This window comes from Sebastes fasciatus, chromosome 4, assembly GCF_043250625.1.
Source record: "Sebastes fasciatus isolate fSebFas1 chromosome 4, fSebFas1.pri, whole genome shotgun sequence".
Lineage (NCBI taxonomy): Eukaryota > Metazoa > Chordata > Actinopteri > Perciformes > Sebastidae > Sebastes > Sebastes fasciatus.
The window spans coordinates 23568086-23586869 of NC_133798.1; the positions used below are offsets into that span (position 1 = coordinate 23568086).

At 38.8% G+C, this 18784-nt stretch overlaps 2 protein-coding genes and 1 non-coding gene across 8 annotated transcripts in view; all 3 read left to right on the forward strand.

Moving 5' to 3' along the window:
* The first annotated feature begins 1065 nt into the window (after positions 1 to 1065).
* malt3 (MALT paracaspase 3) lies at positions 1066 to 10475 on the forward strand. Of its 2 annotated transcripts, none has more exons than XM_074632966.1 (15): positions 1066 to 1189; positions 1448 to 1519; positions 1619 to 1746; positions 2992 to 3130; positions 3289 to 3464; positions 3669 to 3765; positions 4228 to 4263; positions 4391 to 4594; positions 5387 to 5564; positions 5773 to 5847; positions 6025 to 6152; positions 7330 to 7479; positions 8138 to 8292; positions 9568 to 9684; positions 9802 to 10475. In XM_074632966.1, exons 2-15 carry the CDS (start codon positions 1477 to 1479, stop codon positions 10114 to 10116), a joined length of 1941 nt encoding a protein of 646 aa, XP_074489067.1. In that variant the 5' UTR covers positions 1066 to 1189; positions 1448 to 1476; the 3' UTR covers positions 10117 to 10475. The 2 variants fall into 2 exon arrangements, with proteins under 2 accessions (XP_074489067.1, XP_074489066.1); XM_074632965.1 differs by having other exon boundaries at positions 3289 to 3458; positions 3663 to 3765.
* Positions 10476 to 11479: 1004 nt separating this feature from the next.
* On the forward strand, positions 11480 to 11551 carry trnah-gug (transfer RNA histidin (anticodon GUG)). Its single transcript has one exon. It is a non-coding gene; the product is annotated as a tRNA-His (tRNA).
* Positions 11552 to 14199: 2648 nt separating this feature from the next.
* frmd5a (FERM domain containing 5a) overlaps positions 14200 to 18784 on the forward strand; it is a 67909-nt gene continuing 63324 nt past the window's right edge. For 3 of the 5 annotated variants that reach the window (XM_074632980.1, XM_074632978.1, XM_074632981.1), the window contains exon 1: positions 14201 to 14626. In XM_074632980.1, the coding sequence (XP_074489081.1) occupies positions 14525 to 14626 (102 nt within the window). In that variant the 5' untranslated portion in view covers positions 14201 to 14524. Of the gene's footprint in view, positions 14627 to 18784 lie in introns of all 5 variants that reach the window. The other 2 variants (XM_074632982.1, XM_074632979.1) reach the window with 2 other exon arrangements.

The window sequence follows — 18784 nt, forward strand, 5'->3', positions numbered from 1 at the left end:
ATGAAGATTCAGGCGGAATATGATGGAAACTACCACAAAGAAAAGGAAAGGCAGAAACAACAAAGACTGTGAAACTACTTAAAAGTATTTATAAGCTGGTGGAAGGCGATGCTGAGAGTTTTTTGTGAAATTTGCCAGTTATTTTGCAATTTCACGGTGGTTCACATGGTTGGGCAATATGACATGAAGTGACACAGTTCATGTGAGTCTCACAAGAAACGTACGTCTCAAAAGGAGATGTGCCGATCTAAGGATGCATTCATTATTATGACTTTTTTCTCATAAAGTTATGACTTTATTCTCGTAATATTACGACTTTTTTCTTGTAAAGTTATGACTTTATTCTCGTAATATTGCGACTTTTTTTCTCGTAAAGTTATGACTTTATTCTCGTAATATTACGACTTTTTTCTTGTAAAGTTATGACTTTATTCTCGTAATATTACGACTTTTTTCTCGTAAAGTTATGACTTTATTCTCTTAATATTACGACTTTTTTCTCGTAATATTATGATCTTATTTTGGAAATCTCAGATGTTTTTCCCTCAATGTGGTCCTAACACTCCGTAGTACATTGTCTCTTTGGCCCTCACTGCATTAGACTTATAAACTATATTCTTAGACTATAAACTGTGTTACCTTCATCACAATGCTCAAATGTTTTGCGGCTCCAGACAGCTTATTATTTATTCTTTTTGCCTAAAATGGCTCTTTTGATAGTAAAGGTTGCTGACCCCTGGCCTATGATATCTATCTCAGTGAAAACACAGTTGTGGTTGACCTGTTTTAACTCCCCTAAACTCAACCACAGCCCTGGTACATCACCTGGAAAGGGGCCAGATTGCTCGTTACCGTAATGGCTAGAAACGTGGCTCCACTTGCATTTTAGCCTTATATGATTCACATCTAATTATTCGTCTGTTTGGATGTTTTTCAATTAATTTAATATCATTACTTTAAAATCAAAATAAATCTCCATATTTTTTGAGTGCACCATAGGTGAGAGACTTCTTTATGTTAAATGAGATGCTCCTATATTAGTGTCTCACCGGTAATGTGTGTGTGTATGATGTCAGGTTCCAGGAAAGGGAAGGAAGTGTTCTCGGATATAATTGTAGCAGATTGAAGGAGGAAAACATTCACTGGCTGAGGTCCGACAGCTGATCTACTGCTACAAGGCTGACAGCAGGTATAGACTAATACATGTGTGTTTATAACAACTTTAAACACTAGTTATTGTCATGTCTAGAGCTCTATCTGAGTCTACAGTATAATGTTCATTGTGGTGTAACTTCATCAGAAAAGAGAAGTTAAGGGGGCTAGAGGATAGACACTGAATTTTACATTCGTTTCCTTGTTTTATTCAGTTCCTATTTAGATTTGCTACTATCTACAGGGAGTTATTACAAAAAATACTAATTTATAACTTTGTCTCAACTTCCCACAGTGTGTTTATAAGAAGAATAAAATGCACTGATGACTGGATCTCGCACCAAACCGTGTCGAATAATGATCAGCAGTATGTTATTTGTCTCTTCACACCACATTGCTGTGATTTTTTTCTTAACTGGATGACTATTTCACATTTAACTGAGATTCTTCACTTGATTTGTTTCAGAGTTCGTCATAGTGAGCCATCCTGTTTCTGTGTGTGTACCTGCGAACCACGAGGTGACGCTGAGTGTCCGAGCTGAGGGCACAAACAACCTCAACCTCAACTACCAGTGGTTCACTGATGAGAAGGAGGTATGTGGATCTTTTATGTGTTGGATTCACAAAAAAACTTTTAAATTAAAATCTATTATTCCTTTTGAGGGTTTTAAAACTAGCATTTTGAATGGTAGTACTGTTTACTTTAATGTGGAAATAATGTCTACTGTCGATACGTATCGTATCGTGATACAGATGTTACGATTCAATATATTGCGATACTGTAAGCAAAGCGAGATATTGTGATTTTTAAATTTTTTTTAAATTTAATTATAGGAAAACTGTCATAGTATAAAGAACACATCAGAAATAAACGATTTTAGAATAGGTAATCTAAACTGCATGCAAAAAACTGCATGTGGGCATGTCTGTAAAGGGGAGTCTCGTGGGCACTTGAGGTCAGCCAAAACTTTGTGTAACTTTTTTTTTATATATATATATATTTTTTTAAATTTTTTTTTATTTAACCTGGTAGTACTCATTGCTATTAAGAATCTCTTTTGCAAGAGAGACCTGGCCAAGACAGCAGCATTTAAACATACATTAAAGTTTCAGATGCCACAACATAAAACAAATGTAAAATAAATACATAGCATAATATCATACAAAACACATTAAAATCAAGTGTTTGAAGCCAACGTTAAAGTGAAAATATTCAGAAACACAGACAGCTCCCGATTGACTCTGCTTCTAGGTCTTTCATTAATGTTTTAAATCCATCAAAAGTAATCAGATTTTCCAACTTTGGAGTGTTATTTAGCCTCCTTTGTGAAAAGCTAGTATGACATGGTTGGTACCAGTGGATTCCTTAGGTTTTCTAGTTTAATATGATGCCAGCATATTCACTCTCTAGCTTTAAAACCACTACAACCTTCGAAAGATCGAATATCAGTCAAGCCCGACGGTGGGCCGATAGATTTAAGAGAGGTTAATTAAAAATCTATAGTGTTTAGGAGAATCGATACAGTATCACATCACATAATATCAGGATACTCATATGTATCTGTATTTTCTTACAGCCCTGCTACTGTGTGTGACAATTGTGTGTTTGTCTTTGCTTGTACTGCACATGTTTATTTTGGTGCACAGCTGTGTTGATCTCAACGGAACCACCAGTTTAAATAAAGGAAACTAGCTATATGTAAAATGACAAACTGAAACGGGTTAAATGTCATATAGAGAAAACCTTTGACGCGTCTTCCTCTTATCTAAATCTTTTCTCCAGCCATTAACGTTTCTGTACTTAGTTATAATTATCTAATATTTTGTTTTGTTTCCAAGGTGTCTGGAGGCACTGGAGCAGACCTGACCATCAAAGCTAGAAAAACTCAGCTCTATGTGTGCCGAGTGAATGACCACATTTGTAACTGCGAGTTCAGCGACTGGGTGAAAGTGAAGGTGCTGGACATTGATAAATCAGGTATGCATTCTCATGTTGATTTATATTGTAGTGTTGTTGTTTTGCATATTGCAACATAGCCTCTGTCTGTCAGTTGGCAATGAAACGTTTTTTTGCATATTGCTAATTTCTTTCTGTGGGTTTGAATCTCTTATCTCTTTCTTTTCAAACATCCTCAGGGTTGCCAGTACACTGGCAAGGTGAGCCACACATCGCTGTCAGCCCTAAACCCCAGACAGTCCGACTAGGTGCTAAACTCACTCTCCGCTGCGCTGCCTTTGGCAACCCCGCTCCACACTACCAGTGGTACAGAAATGGACAGCCGCTGCTGGACAAGACTAGTGGCATACTGCAGGTAAGGAAGGACTGTTTACTCACCTCAGAGCTGACAGTGATTGTTTACACTGGCGCTATATTTACTGTCTCATTTCACTGGCTCTGAGTCATGCACCCTTTGGTTAATATTTTGCCAAAGTTTTTATTTATGGATGAGTGATCTTGCATGTGGGGGGGAATAGCCAGAAAGACAAACAATGGTAATCTATTGTGGTACCTGCAGATTGACCGTGCAACAGCCGAACATGGAGGATGGTACTTGTGCTCCATATCTAACATACTAAAAGAGACATGGACTGAAGCGGTCGAGGTTAACATCGGTAAGTCATAACTGAAACTACTTTTATCAACTTGGTTAAAGTCTGTCTTTTCCCAAATTATCATTGTTTTTTTCCTCAGACATAACTTCCCCCATTTCCAATGAAAAGACCTGTGAAGAAAATCCGTTTTTTTAACACTCCTTATATTCCACTGTTTTAGTACTTAGAAGTTATTTCCATTATGCTGCAGGTACTTTCCCATTTCTACAGACTAAAAGAAGGAAGTTAGACTCCAAATAGTGCTTGATCCGAGCCTTAGACACACAACAGGAAAGTGATGTAAAGTGAAACTAGTTCTTGCAGTGTTTCTCCTGTTTGTAACTTGTATAGTGCAGATCACAAAAAATTAAATTGTTAAATTGTACTGCCCTGTATGTGTCCTCTGGACAGAATCATTGTTCTTTAGATCAGATTTTTGTTTAAAAAACTGATTTTGTACTTCTCTTTTTTTATATCCTCTAGTGCAAACTGATCAGCTCCCCCCTGCAGCACCCACAGGTACAGTTTTATGGGGAAAAAAACGCAGTGTCAACCCTTGCTATTTTTAGTATGACACAGTCATACTCATGTATGGGTATTTCCTTTTGTTGCTATAATTAGAATCCTACTTTGATCTTTGTTTTAGCCTCTGATAAAGTCGCCCTGCTTATTGGCAACTTGAACTACTCCAACCACCCGGACTTGATGGCCCCCATTATGGATGTACATGAGCTGGCCAACCTCCTGCAGCAGCTCGGCTTCAGAGTGGTGTCCCTGCTGGATCTCACCAGGGAGGAGATGCTGGCCGCTATTGACAAGTTCATTCAGCTCCTTGACAGAGGAGTTTATGGTGAGCATGATTTGCCTATACGTCATTTTTGTTTTCCTAAATAAGCTACATTTCTCAGTTGATTCATGACTTCAACTTTTGTCCTCATAGTAATTTCAACATGTTTGTGGAATCTGAAATATACCATTGTAACTTCCTCTCTCGGGTTCTGTGGCTCTTATCTGTTGTTGTCCACGTGTCCCCGGTCACGAATCCACCGGGTAGTTTACAGTACCAGTATCTTTACTTTCCCCGCGTGGTTGAGTGGGCAGATGAGTGTTAAAAAGATGCGTGGGTGTTTTTAACTTCGCATGCTATGTATGGCACATCCTGTATGCCTTTAACACTTTGAGAGAGATTTCATTTGAAGAGGGTCACTCACAATTCACAGTCAACTAAAATCCTGTCTCTTGGTATGTGATAACCAGAAAGGTGGCATTGTAGTGTATGAAAACATTCAGCTATTAATAGCATGCCGCTTCAGGAACAAGTCATATTGTTCAGAGAAACTAGGCTACACTACTGTTATTAAACAGCACACTGATACACACTAATGATGAACCGTAATATGGAAATTATGTTGATGAGCAATGATAAGAGAACTGACAATTTGTATCAGAATGATACTGTCTTACTGTTCTCTACTTTCTCTTGCTAACAACGAAACAAAGATAGACATTTTTGAAACCGATCATACTGTATAGAAATCAGACGTGTATATGCTCTCAGTATGACCTTTCTCAATGCTGCTCCAGGATTGTGTATGTTCAGTGCAATGTGACGATTGCATAATGATTTCATCACTCTTGACAGGCCTTTTTTACTATGCGGGTCATGGATATGAGCGTGTTGGGAGGAATTACTTGGTAGCTGTTGATGCTCCCCAACCGTACCAACCAGAAAACTGCATCTGTGTGCAGAGGGTCATGCACAGCATGCAGAAGAGACAGACCGCACTCAGTGTAATCCTTCTGGATACCTGCAGAAAATGGTAGGTGCAGTAGGTCCTTTCTGTTTTCACTAAGAGAAGACACATTGATTTTCACATTTATTTGTAAACGGATGATTAAACAATCTGTATTATACAAATTTACAAACTATTATATACTGTACATATTAGTTGATTTTGTCTTAATAAAGTTATGAGGATTTATTTTGATTGCTTCTGTCATCTGAGAACCGTTTTTTACTTTCTTTAGGTACAACCAGGACTGCATGCCTTCAGGCATCATGCCAGTGGAACCCAGTGGGAACACTGTTTATGGTTATGCCACGTATGTACTTTTTATTAGTTCTTTTATAAATATTAATTACAAGTATAGAAACCGATATCTATTTTTTCAAAGCAGTCAACATGCTGTAGAATGTAAAATTCTGTTTATTAAAAAGCAGAACTTATCTTTTTTCTATATGTTTTTTTTAATAACAATTCCTTTTGTTAACCAACGCAGATGTGAAGATGCTGAGGCGTTCGAGGTCCAGGACGGTGGGAAAAGTACTGGGATCTTCACGAAGTACTTGAACGCACACATCCTACAGACTGAGAAAGTCACACACGTCTTAGAGCGGGTGTCCGAGGGTAAGTGTTTCAAACTTGAGAACATGATGATGATGATAAATTCAACATATATCAGCCTTAGAATGAATCAGTTCTGGCAGATTGGGGGTAAAGCGATCTGAAGGGAACAGGTTGTTCTCTGGTATGCTGGGTGGACCACAGACTAGTTTTTATAATCGTTGGCGACTCATTTTAGTGTTGTTTACTCAGGACTTGCAAGTATATCTGTGACAGACCGAGGTGGGGAGTTATGAGGTTATGGGGTTGTCCCGTCTCGAGAGTGTGTTTGTCTGTTTGATGGGTCTCTGGTAAAAAAAAATCTTTTGAGGTACCATTAGCATGTGACCTCATTCTCTGGAAATTCACACTGTTGGCAAGAGAACAGCAGGAAACCTGAGAGCTGCAGAGTGCAAGACAGCTGCTCTGCCGTTTGGGCACCCCGTGCCACTGCTCTCATGGGTTCACAGGACGCCCTGCTGACGGCACTCTGTGTATGACATTTTTACAGGCTTTATCGTTTTTTTATTTTTTATCCTATTTATTGGAAATTCCAGAGCCACAGTATGGGCGGTAACTTAAAAATTCCCAAGCCTCTGTTTTTGACATCTGCTCATCTTGTCTGAGACTAATTTAGAGGTGGAAAAAGAGCTGCTGCCGATGATGAGCTGCTGGTTGCTCATCCATTATAGTGAAGACAGCTCGCCCCAAATATTCCTGATGCCAAACCTTCTCAAAAGCCAGGCATATCACATCTATATTAAATGATTTGATCATGGCTTCACTACTGGCCAGCCATTACACCCCGTTAACCTTTTAAATTATTCCTATGTTTGCATGTATTGAGTCTTGTGAAGAGGGGTTTTCCAAAACTTATTTAGTCCAGTCAATTACTATGAATAATAACTATCTAATCTTTCAAATTTCAAGTTCCTCAAAGCCAGCCATGTGAATCTGATTAACTTTTCCTCCGTGCTATTGCAAAACTCAGGCAGCCCCATGAGACAAAGAGTATGAGAGCACAGATTTGTAGTTTCAAAAGATTTGTATAAAGGTTTCAGTAGTTAAAGTGTTGATTTTCTCAATATGGTCAAAGTGGACTCAGTAAAATATGGGGGAAACACCCTATATGTGAAGTTAGTGGAGTGTTTTGTATTCAGATCTTACAGGCATCATATTTACCTGTATTGTATTTATTCAGATCTAGCCAGAGACCCTCTGGTCACAGGCAAGCAGCAGGTGGAGATCAAACACACCCTGAAGGAACCTCGATCCCTCGCAGACCCAGTTCGGACCAACGGCCACACAAGGGAACTCCAGCTGCGAGATGCCTGCTGGAGACAAGCAAACAGTGAGTTATGGAAATTTCCCTGAACCTCCGTGTCTTTTCCTATGTTTATTTAATTCTAGATCAAATCACAGTGAAGACAGGATACGTATCTAAAATACATCCACATTCTAAATATAGTTTGTTTCCGATCAAGTAAAACCCAGTTCCAGTCCTTGATCCGTCTGTCATCGGTGGGTGTGAAAGAGATGGTTGTGTTTACTCTTACTCACACCTCCCACACTACAGCATGTGAAAAACCAAGTGCCCACATTGTGGTTTAATGGGATATTTTCAGCACCATTGTTGTTGATATATCAAAACAGATAACTGGTTAATTTTACAGAGAGTATTTTCCTGTTTGATGTAAGGAAGTTGGCGTCTGACACCCTCACTTCCTCAAATTTACTTTAATCCTTTTAATAATGGAACCGTGAGCTAATCTGAGAATCTCCTCAGTCTCCTTCAGACAAGATGAAAGATAAAAAGTCTGCGTCTTAAATTAACAGAGAGGCTGAAAGTCCCTAACGTGCTTAATCAAGTGTGTATGGGCTAAATCAGCTGCTGTATCTCAGTAACGTAATACCATAATAATACAAAGCTACAGTCAACGGAAAACAGTTGTGAAACGTGTTATTTGTAGTCATCATTTTTAAAAATAAAATGTCATATCTCCTTTCAGAGCTACCACGGAAGAAGCGGCTGATGTTTGTGTGCGGAGTCGAAGTGGAAGTCAGCTTCTCAGCATTGTTCTCCAACGTCTTGGTGTCTTTTGCCACTGTAAAGACTACAGGCCTCCGAACCCAGGACTGCACCGTCACCCTGAGCAGCATACCTGTAAATATCTATCTTTACTTTAATCTATCCTGTCACGTTTTATTCTCATCCATATAGGAGCCACAAGATATCTATTCAAGACATTCGTGAACCACTGCTCTTTCAGTTTTAATAGACACACGAAACACACTATAAATAAATATACAGTAAACAGAAATGTCAGCATAATTGCCTTGGGTTTTTGGCACCTCACTGAAGTCGGACTTTCTCTTTTAAGAGTTACTAAACTCAACATTAGGTTTCAATTCTTATCTACATCAGAAATTCCATGTTGCTCACTGTAGAACGCTGTTTCCATGAGCCTGAAGGAATTTCGCAATGATGACCATTCACACCCGTGTTTCACATGTCTAAGGAAGTTCTGCCCATATATGGACTTCCAGCCTGCTGCAGCTACATACAAAGCAGGAAGAAGTAGTGTTAGTATAATACATGAATGCAGATTCTTGACCCATACTGACATCTAGTGGCTGATTTTATGAATGCATCAGTGTTATAGTGCATTTCTAACAGTAGCCCAAACCCAATGTCCACACTCACAGACTCACACTTTGAGGCACGTTTGAGGGTTTAGGGCTGTCCCACTGTCAAATCATAAAGTCCTTTAGGATTCTCTCGCAGACATTTTGAGCCCTTTATGAACACTTTCCGTAAGTCCGTGTTTCTGCAGACTTTGCCTGAGGGAAATACCCACTATTCATAGCATTATAGGGGAAGCCCAGAGCTGTAACAATAGGTAAACAAAGTGGACGGCACACGGGTGCTCAGAGCCAGGCATATTTCAATTTTCACAGAAACATTAATATAAAGGATTTAAGATGGTACATAAAACCACATTAGACTATATTACACACATGGTTTATTCATCAACCAGCTCTTTGAATTTTGCTTAATTAAGTTTGACAAAAACAAGTTAATTGATTTTTTGACAGTTACCTCTTTTCTCGTAAGGCAAGAGCCTGGAAGACGTTCAAATAAGCAGTAAAATAAAAACGGTAACGTGATATGTTGCCGCAAAGTGCGGTCCCATTTGTATTTATACCATTTCAAACCCTTGCAGCCTCTCACACTCAATCATTTACCAGGTGACATCAGTCAAGTCCCTTAGGGTTCAGGGCTTAAGACCTTAGGGGGGACATTGGGTTTGGGTCAGTGAGTGCCAGACCAGTGTTGATGCAGGACATGTTTATTGAGAGTGAACTTATAGATGTTTTGATATAGTTGCGTAAAAACTGTGATAATACTGACATAATGTTTTTTGCTCTAAATCCTCAGCCAATGGAAGACATATTCTCCGGCCCAGGCAGGTCAGAGGAGATGGACACTCTACTATTCAGTAACTCTGATAACCCAGACTGCACTCTGCGACTTTGTGCTCTTCAAAAGCTTACGGTATGCACTTAATGATATGTGTCCTGATTCTGTTCCTATGAATCATAAAAGAGCAAGTTTTTACAAGAAAGTATGTACAATAAATGTAAAATGTTGTTTATAATTTGCCTTTGTTAGGAGTCGCTGGTCATCAAGGTGGAGCTACACTATACTCAGATGGACAGCAAGCTGCGCCAGACAGAAAGCCAACAGGTGGACATAGGAAAGCCTCTGGTGGCATCCTGTAAACTGCACATGAGGAATCAGGCACCGGCAGCCAAGAAACAAGAAGGTGCTTCTGCTCAAAGTATGGGCAACGTTTCAAGCAGCAAACCACAGACTCCGGCTGGTCCGCGTCGCCCTTTCACCAGAAAGGCAGAGTGTGCTCCTCCTAAAGTTGCAGTCGCAACAAGGAGCAACCAACCTGAAGAGAACGATGAAAATGAACTTTAAGACTTCGCTCTTCGACATTAGACCTTTCTGGTCCTATTGTAAATACTTGTTTGAAGATTTGATGCTTTTTACTGATGTGATTAGGAGTTACTCAGTTGCTGATCATGCATCTTTACATGTTTGTTGTTGATGATGATGATGAATGAATGGGTGAATGACTGAGGTTTTTGTGTTTGGTTTGCCTCTCTAAGCCTTCAATTCTTAACACTGAAGAAACATTAACACTTACTTTTTTGCTAAGCACTGATTTCATCATAAATGGTACAATACTTGGCAAGCTGGCTAGCCTAATTTATCAAATAAAGAAAGACCATTACTGTTAATAATTTATCTAATAAAGACCACTACTTCTATTACTATTTTTTATTGTCAATCTTTTTGAAACAAGCAAATCTGTTATTATCTCTGTCAAATCAAATGTTTCAATGAATTACAAAGTTTTATGATTGTTAATTTACATGTAGTCTATTCAATCAACATTAGTATGATGCTGAATGCTGGTTTGTTAAAGAAAGAGAGAGAGTAACTTAAGTGAACAGGTGCGCCCATGCTACTTTTGACCAAATTGCATGACTTTAGACTAAATTTACTTACCTTCATGAAGTGGACAAAATGAAGAGAAACGTCCTGTCAAGGTTAGTTAAGGTAAGTAAGCAGGAGGGAAATACGATAACGTTAACTAACTTCCCATTTTCAGTGTAGAAGAATAAACATAAAAGTAAGTTGTAACGTTAAAAGTCTCATATTGTAAAAAGTGAAATTTTCAGGTCTTTTATATTATAAAGCAGGTTTAAGTCCTGAATAAATACTGTGAAAGTATCGAAACACTCAATCCACAGGGAAATCCACACACCCCGTATTCAGAAACTGCATTTGAAACAAGCTGTTTGTATGTTACAAAGATATAACATTTAGACCATTACACGGTTTTAAAGGTAAACATTCTAAATGTGTCCCAGTTTATTTCCTGTTGCAGTGTATGTGAATAACATCAGATGACAGGAAGTAAACATGGACCCAAATTGTTGCCTAGCAACGCAATTCCGTTGCAATTCCATTGAAATGCACTAAAACGGAGCGTTTCAGACAGAGGGTGAATACAGGCATATTCAGGCAGACCGTATGAGGAAAATAAAGTGTTTTTTGAACATTACAGCATGTAAACATGTTCTAGTAGAAACACACAATACAAGTATGAACATGAAAATGAGCATGATATGGGACCTTTAAGTTGAAACGTTACAAAAAAAGTTAAGTTTTCGTCCCGTAATTTTTTCTCAGATAAGCAATATAACCATTCCTGTGCTTGTGTTTGTGATATACTGTGATAATCTCGCCTGGCAGCACCAGTCCCTGCTAGCTCGCCGTGATCGTATAGTGGTTAGTACTCTGCGTTGTGGCCGCAGCAACCCCGGTTCGAATCCGGGTCACGGCAGGAAGAATCAACACGATCATAAAGGGGTACAGTTTTTAGATTTATTCAAATGTTACAATATACCCAACGCTGACACAAATATATAGCAATTTTATGTGAAATGTGGTATGTTGTAATAGAGACCTTGGATTGTCATGTAAAAATAAATAAATAACGGTCTCCCTTTGATAACGATTTGGTCAACTCTGCTGTGAGTAGATTAAATATGAGTGAAAATTGAATAATAGTCACAAAAAAAAATCATTATTATTATTTTTTTATTTGTATCCTTTATATTTTCTTTATCTTTTTAATTTATTTTTTTTAATTGGAGGAACATTGCAAGGCATAAATTACAGAGCAAATAAGTAATCTTCTAATTTTCATCCATTTTTCCCTCCCACCCCCGACAATAAAGGAAGTAACCAATACAACATTAAATGTGATCAGACTTAAGGCAGTAATGACATGAAGTAATAAAACACATACAATATTTACACGTCCCCCCAAAAAAAGATAATAATAATAAGAAGAAGAAGAAGAAGAAGAAGAAGAAGAAGAAGAAGAAGAAGAAGAAATAATAGAGATTAAAAAATATTATTATTATTATTATTATTTTTAATAATAGTAAAATTACACCGATTTTCGAGTTCCTGGGATCTGATCTGATGGCAACTTAAAACGAATAATATGCAACACTGATAACTGGCCTGCAGGTGGCAGTATAATACATTAAATATTCACCCAGTATGACCTAGGAAGAGGTTATGGTAAATAAATAACGACGCCTTTCCCCCTTTCAGGATGTCAATAGGCTGGGTCTCAGGAGGATAACCTCCTGAGACCCAGCCTATTGACATGTGTCCTATGTAGTGGACATTTTATCCACATTCATAGGCTTTTACTCTTCTGAGCTACTCTATCAACCCCTGGTGTAAAGAGGACATCCTGGGCTTCCCAGTGATATGTCAATTGATAGGCTGGGATGTTGGGAACTTCCTCTTTATTTCCATCTAAAATGGTTGGCATAGGTGCAAGCACATTTTATTGAAAGAGGAGAGGTAAATCAAATATTGTTTATCTTTTGTTTTTTACTATGATTTTCATATATTTTCTTGTTTATCCACATGTCAGGAATGATATATTTAGTTCTGATAGTAGTTACATGATTTGTCTTTTTAAATATTAGCCTTTTTATGAATGTCAATTGTAGTGGACACCAGGACCATCTTAATGTCCTTAATGAGTCCACATTGTTGTAAGAGGATAGTTGAGGGGAAATTCAGATTTGGACCCGTCAGAAGAGACTGATCAGGATGAGTCTGAACCCGTAGAAGATGGTAACAAAATACTATGTTTGACAAAACATTTTACATTTAAACAAACCCACTATAGTGCTATGACACCTGAGGCCAATGATTTTTAGTTCAGTCTGGCATGGTTTTGGGTTGAAAGTCTGGACACTGTGCTACGGATATTTTCTATTCAGATATTGCTCAGAGCTCCACACAACTAATATCTAATATATTGTATTCAGGCTTAGTCACATCTAAAATTATTCATGAATACCTCTGGATTGGATGCATTTTTATCATCACAGCTTTATGTTAAAATGGGCTAAGAAGGCACTGCAGTCATCACCAGTTTTGCAATATAAATAAAATAAACAAACAAACAGAGGACAATGTTAATATTTTTTTTTTATTGTGTTATAAAGTGATTACAAAACAAGTGAAGACATGTGCAGGGACATATATAAAAAAAATAAAAATATATTATACAGAGAAAGACAAATAACAAAGTACAAAAACAAAACAAAATTAAGACAACACAAGGGTTGAAGAATGTGTGTGTGTGTGTGTGTGTGTGTGTGTGTGTGTGTGTGTGTGTGTGTGATGTGGATAATGAGTGTGTGTTTGGCATTGAATGAGGCTAGATGGTCATATATCTACTCTTAAACACATACAGACATCCTTTATTTTATGTGTAGAGCATAGGGGGAACAAAAACAAAACAAAAAGAAAATAAATGAGTAAAATATATATATAATACAGTATATATACATACACATATTAATAATATGAATAATAATAAAGATGATGATGATGATGAGGTCATGATAATAATACCAACACTTACAATAATAAGTGAGAACAAATAAATAAATAAGTAAATAACAATAATAAAGAAAAAAAAATGTAAATATTTTCTGGAGCTAGGTAGCTGTGTGTGTCGGGACAAATTGCGGCATTGGGAAAAATACTATTGGATATGAATCAATATTCTGTTACGTTAATGCCTATTTCTCGCCTCAAATGTTTTTAGAAACATCTTGTAGTGTACTATTCAGCTGTAAAATGGGAAAGTTTGCAGCCATGTTGAGATCAGTTGAGGAAATATACCAGTCGGAGCAAAGCCAATAGGAACGCTCTCTCTGAAATGACCTCTGATTGGTCAAAGATTTTTTTTAAAGCCTAAAAACAGAGCCATGAGGAGATGCAGAAGTCCAGTTTCCTCTCAGAGCACTTGAATTACAATATGATGAAAAAGATTATTATGGATTTTTTTTTTTTTCCAATGATGCCAAAACCATCCTGCCTCCTGCAGGTTTAAAGCTGCATATAAAACACACTCCTGGTTGGTGGACTTTGACGTCAGTCTGCATTGGGACCCGCCCAGTTTGCTCAAGTGGCAGCAGTGAATGGTGAGAGATAATCCTCCTCTACCACACACACACACACACACACACACACACACAACAGGGCTGAGCTCTCCTCTGGATCTGGATGCGGGCATCCTCGGATTCTTGCTCTTTTATAGCACAACGGGACAACAATGGTGCACGCCTCGGTGGCTGAATCCGTGGCTGCTGGTCGTGTAGTGGACATGGGATTGTGCTCAATGTGACATTCACTATATAGCACGCTGAGTGTTGAGTTTTTATTGTTCTGTGCGTCCTGTTAAGAGACGCAGAGCAGCGATTCTCCCGAGAAGATGTTGAGCCGATTCATGAGTGGCAGCATCAGGAATCTGGAGCGAGAATACAGCTGCACCGTGAGACTGCTGGATGATACGGAATATACCTGCAACATTCAGGTTAGTCACCTGTCGACCACACAGTTTCATCCTCTCTGCTGAGCTCTGCAGGATGCAATAGCGATGCAATTGTGTCTGAACCTGGCAGACAGACAAGCAGAAGGGACAGCAAGTGCCTGCATGCTGGTCTCTATTACCAAGAGACAACATAGACCATGAATAGAATTTATCATTAGAAATAAGGCTAATGTATTTCCTTCAACATGACCCACTATATTGCCAGAATGCATGAGTGCATTTAGTGGCTTTGTAGAACAGACATGTCAGTTCCCTCAAGCTGCAGGTTGATGGGATGTCAAAAGCACATTATTCTGAAATTCATGGCCCTTTTTTGACAGGATTATTTTTCTTAGGCTATGTTTTTTTTCTTTTTGCTTGTTGCTTGCAGGATTATTGCTTGTTTGTATTGATTATTAGTGTTGTTGCTCTCATGACCCACTATATTGCCAGAATACATGAGTGAATTTAGTGGCTTTTTAAGGAGCTTTTGTATAGGACAGAGATGTCAGTTCCCTCAAGCTCTGCAGGTTGATGGGATGTCAAAAGCAACATTACTCTGACATTCATGGCCCTTTTTTGACAGGATTATTTTTTTTCTTAGGCTATGTTTTTTTCTCTTTGCTTGTTGCTTGCCGGATTATTGCTTGTTTGTATTGATTATTAGTGTTGTTGCTGTCATGCAGTTTACCTTGAACCTCTGACATCAATAATGCACACACAGGGTATCCCGTTGCTGCTCTGGAGAACATGCCTACTAAGTTACATTATGTGGCCCTTGCAGATCTACATGTAGACTGGTAGAAGCTAAAAGGTGTGATGTTGATGCAGGACTGCATGTTCTCTTTCAGTGACCACACAGCATCCCTATATGTGCATGTGTGATATTTTTTTTTTCATAAAAATGGCTATGTACCACAGTGGAAAACAAACTATTGATATCGTCAGAAGATACATATTGCTGGTAAAGATGAAAACACTAGGCCCCCCTGATATCAAAATGTCTTTCTCTTCCTTTTGTCTCAAAACTACAAGCGTTGCTTTGATGATTGTGCAGTTTTATGTTCGTGCTGATTTCATAAAAAAGTAGGTGAGAGGGCCTGTCACATCAATTGCAAGACAAAATTGTTCCCTTTGTGGATGCTGAACAGTTGTAGTTAAAGGGGTGTAAGGAAATCCTGAGAGAATTCTCTGTGTAGTCATCAACACGTAGACGCATTAACCCTCCGACACCGACTTTACCGTCTTTCAGAAGCTGTAGCAGGTTCAGTTTTAGAGCTATAGTGAAGATACACACATATCACGTGGAACTAGAAAACCATGTCGTACTAGCTTATCGGAAAGGAAGGCTCCAAACTTACGCTAAATTTTGATGAGGAAAAATTGGCATGGTCATTTTCAAACGGCTCCCTTGACCTCTGACCTCAAGATATGTGAATGAAAATAGGTACCCACGAGTCTCCCCTTTACAGACATGCCCACTTTATGATAATCACATGCAGTTTTTTGCATGTAGTATATGTAAATGTGTTATTTTTGCGTATTCTATAATGGTGTATTTGAATATTTCTGCATACGGGGGTCCTTATACATCACTATAAAGCTCAGACTCTTGTGGATCCAATGAGCCCAATTGTTTTAATGTGTGATGATGTTAGTCCCCATATAGCCATTTCATTGTAGTGAGACCATTTTTTGAAACTTGCCCTTACTGTATAAAATGACCTGTGGTGACCTCTAGGATAATCACAGCCTCATGAAACTTTACAGCCACAAACTGGAGACCTAGAGCATTCAGAGGATGGATGGCTTTTCTAGCTACATTGACAATAAGGGGGTTTCTGAGCAGTTTCCAGAACAGAAGTGCTCGCCATCTAATCGCCAAAAAATGCAATATTTGCAGAAATCTCCAAATGTCAAAAGTTTTTTAATACCAAATCACAGCATGGCTTTTTCTACGGTGTTCCTCAAGGTCTTTGTGTCTTAATGTGGTATTTTGGAGGGATTATTGATCATTTCTTTTATCAATAATCGAGTGGTAACAAATGGTTAAATTTAGCACCAAATCTGTGTGGCAAACGGTATCAACCCAAAAACCTATGAGACATAATAGAGCAAAAACCCTGATACACTTTCACAATTTATTTTAAATAATAATTAATTAATTAATTCAAGTTTATTTCTCATTTATGACTAGAAAAACTTGACACAGAGTGCTGAGCTACATCTCAGTTAATCTCTAGGTTCCCAGCTTTCAGATGATGTACACCGCTTCTATGTGACATCTGTTGACTTGCCATGTCCCCCTAAAGACACCCTGTACCCCCCCTAAAAAAAGACAAAAACGCGTCTATTGTGGGTCACAGAGGATTAAAGCAGATCCACGGCATAGCACGGAAACATTAGCCTGATATGTGAAACAATGCAACATGAATAAGACATACATGATTCTTGTCACCACTGATATCAGCAGCAGGCTATACTTCAATCGCTCCTCTTTTCTCCCACGACGAGCTAGCGTGAAATAGATACTGCAATTACTGTAGGATCGTGACTGTGTGCCCAGGTTGTAAACAGACCTGCATTTCTGCTGTGGAGAGCTGAGCCAGAGATGGAGCTGGGCCAGATGGACTGGGAAGCCAGCAGGTGTGCTGTTTGCAGCAGAGTCGTGTGGTCTAGGTGGCTGACGTCAGCAGGCTGGAAAGAAGGAGGAGTGGAGTGAAAGAGGAGAATGCTCCGGCTCTCTGCTGTGACTGTCTGGCATCCTGACTATCTTTCTGTCTAACCTGGCCATGGGGGGGTGCAGGCTGATCCACCTGACTAGCCACACCGCTGGAGTGTATCCCTCTTTTAGTTCAAACTTTGCTCTTCCTTCCCTCCAGGCTTCTGGCCTGCCAAAAAACAAAATCACCCAGGATACCTACATGTAGACTAGGGAATGCAGAGCAAGAGGCATAACTAGGTCATATATTCTCAGTCTCTCGTGATCTCTCTCTATGTTTTTCTGTCTCTCCGTCTTTCACCTTCCTATCCTGTTTCCATTGTGCTGAGAATTCATTCCCACTATAGTTTCATTTCCCTAAACTGTTTAATGGCTCCAAATTCAGATTTGCCCCTGACATACATTAGCCTCCTTCATTTCTCTGACATTGAATCAGGTATCTTCTTCCTCAATGACGGGGACATCCCCAAGGTGTATACATTTATAAAGCCACCTTCAGCAAAAAACGTCCTCAGCAGAAATTAGAAACACAAAATATGCATGCACCGTAGCTGAGCATTGAGGGCTTTCAAAAGAAGGGCAGAAAAACGTGTCTGTCTTTTTAAAGCAGTGGCAGCTGTAATGCATGAACTTAAGTTTGTGCTTTTAATGAATTATGGATCTTTCCACTATGTTTGGAGGAGGAAAAAGTGAGCACTCATCATCGCACAGCCCTGTAGATTTAGCTGTCATCTAGCTGCAGGTTGATGGAAGTGCCTCTGTAGCCCTTAGGCCTCTTCTGCTCTCTGGTTTTAATGCATCAGAGAGTCAGACTTCAGCTGGGTCACATCTGAACAACAGATAAATCATAAGTAAAGAAAATACCATGTTGTTAATCAAAGACAAGACCGAAGTGGATTCACCCACTATAAAAACCTGCATGCACTCGTTTGTTTGTGGGTTTGACCTGAAGCAAACGCTATTCTAATTTAGTTCTGTGAAATGCAATATTGATGAGTCTAAGGCATCTAAATGCGGGTTGTTTATCCCCAGTTTGCCTTAAAAGTTCTGTCTCCCAGTTTGTGTAAATAAAGGAGCCCCAAATATGCCACTGTTACGCAGTCAGTTGCCAATTTTTCTTCTGCATCTGCATTCTTAAAGTGTCTGTTTGCCTGTTGTCACAGTAAAACAGTTGAAAAGGTATTGTGAGATTTGTGTGTGGAGAGAAGGCGGGAAGAGAGTGAGAAAGACAGTCTCTACTGATACTACTTTCTTCAAATGCTTATAAAGAAAAAGCGTGACGATGTAAGACGTAGATCAGACTTATTTTCTCCTTCACTAGACCTCCAGTGTTTTATCGTTGTGCTTCTGATTAATAACAGATTTATTTAATGGGCGTCAGCACCGTGATCGGGCCCACTCTATTCCAGATACTGAGTTAATTATATAGCTTACACCCC

Bases quoted from the DNA above. Each gene is read 5' to 3' on its own strand.
- malt3 (XM_074632966.1), top strand. From the start codon at position 1,477: ATGACTGGATCTCGCACCAAACCGTGTCGAATAATGATCAGCA. The intron at 7,480-8,137 runs GTGAGTTATGGA...ATCTCCTTTCAG, and splicing joins CTGCTGGAGACAAGCAAACA to AGCTACCACGGAAGAAGCGG. The intron at 8,293-9,567 runs GTAAATATCTAT...CTAAATCCTCAG, and splicing joins TCACCCTGAGCAGCATACCT to CCAATGGAAGACATATTCTC.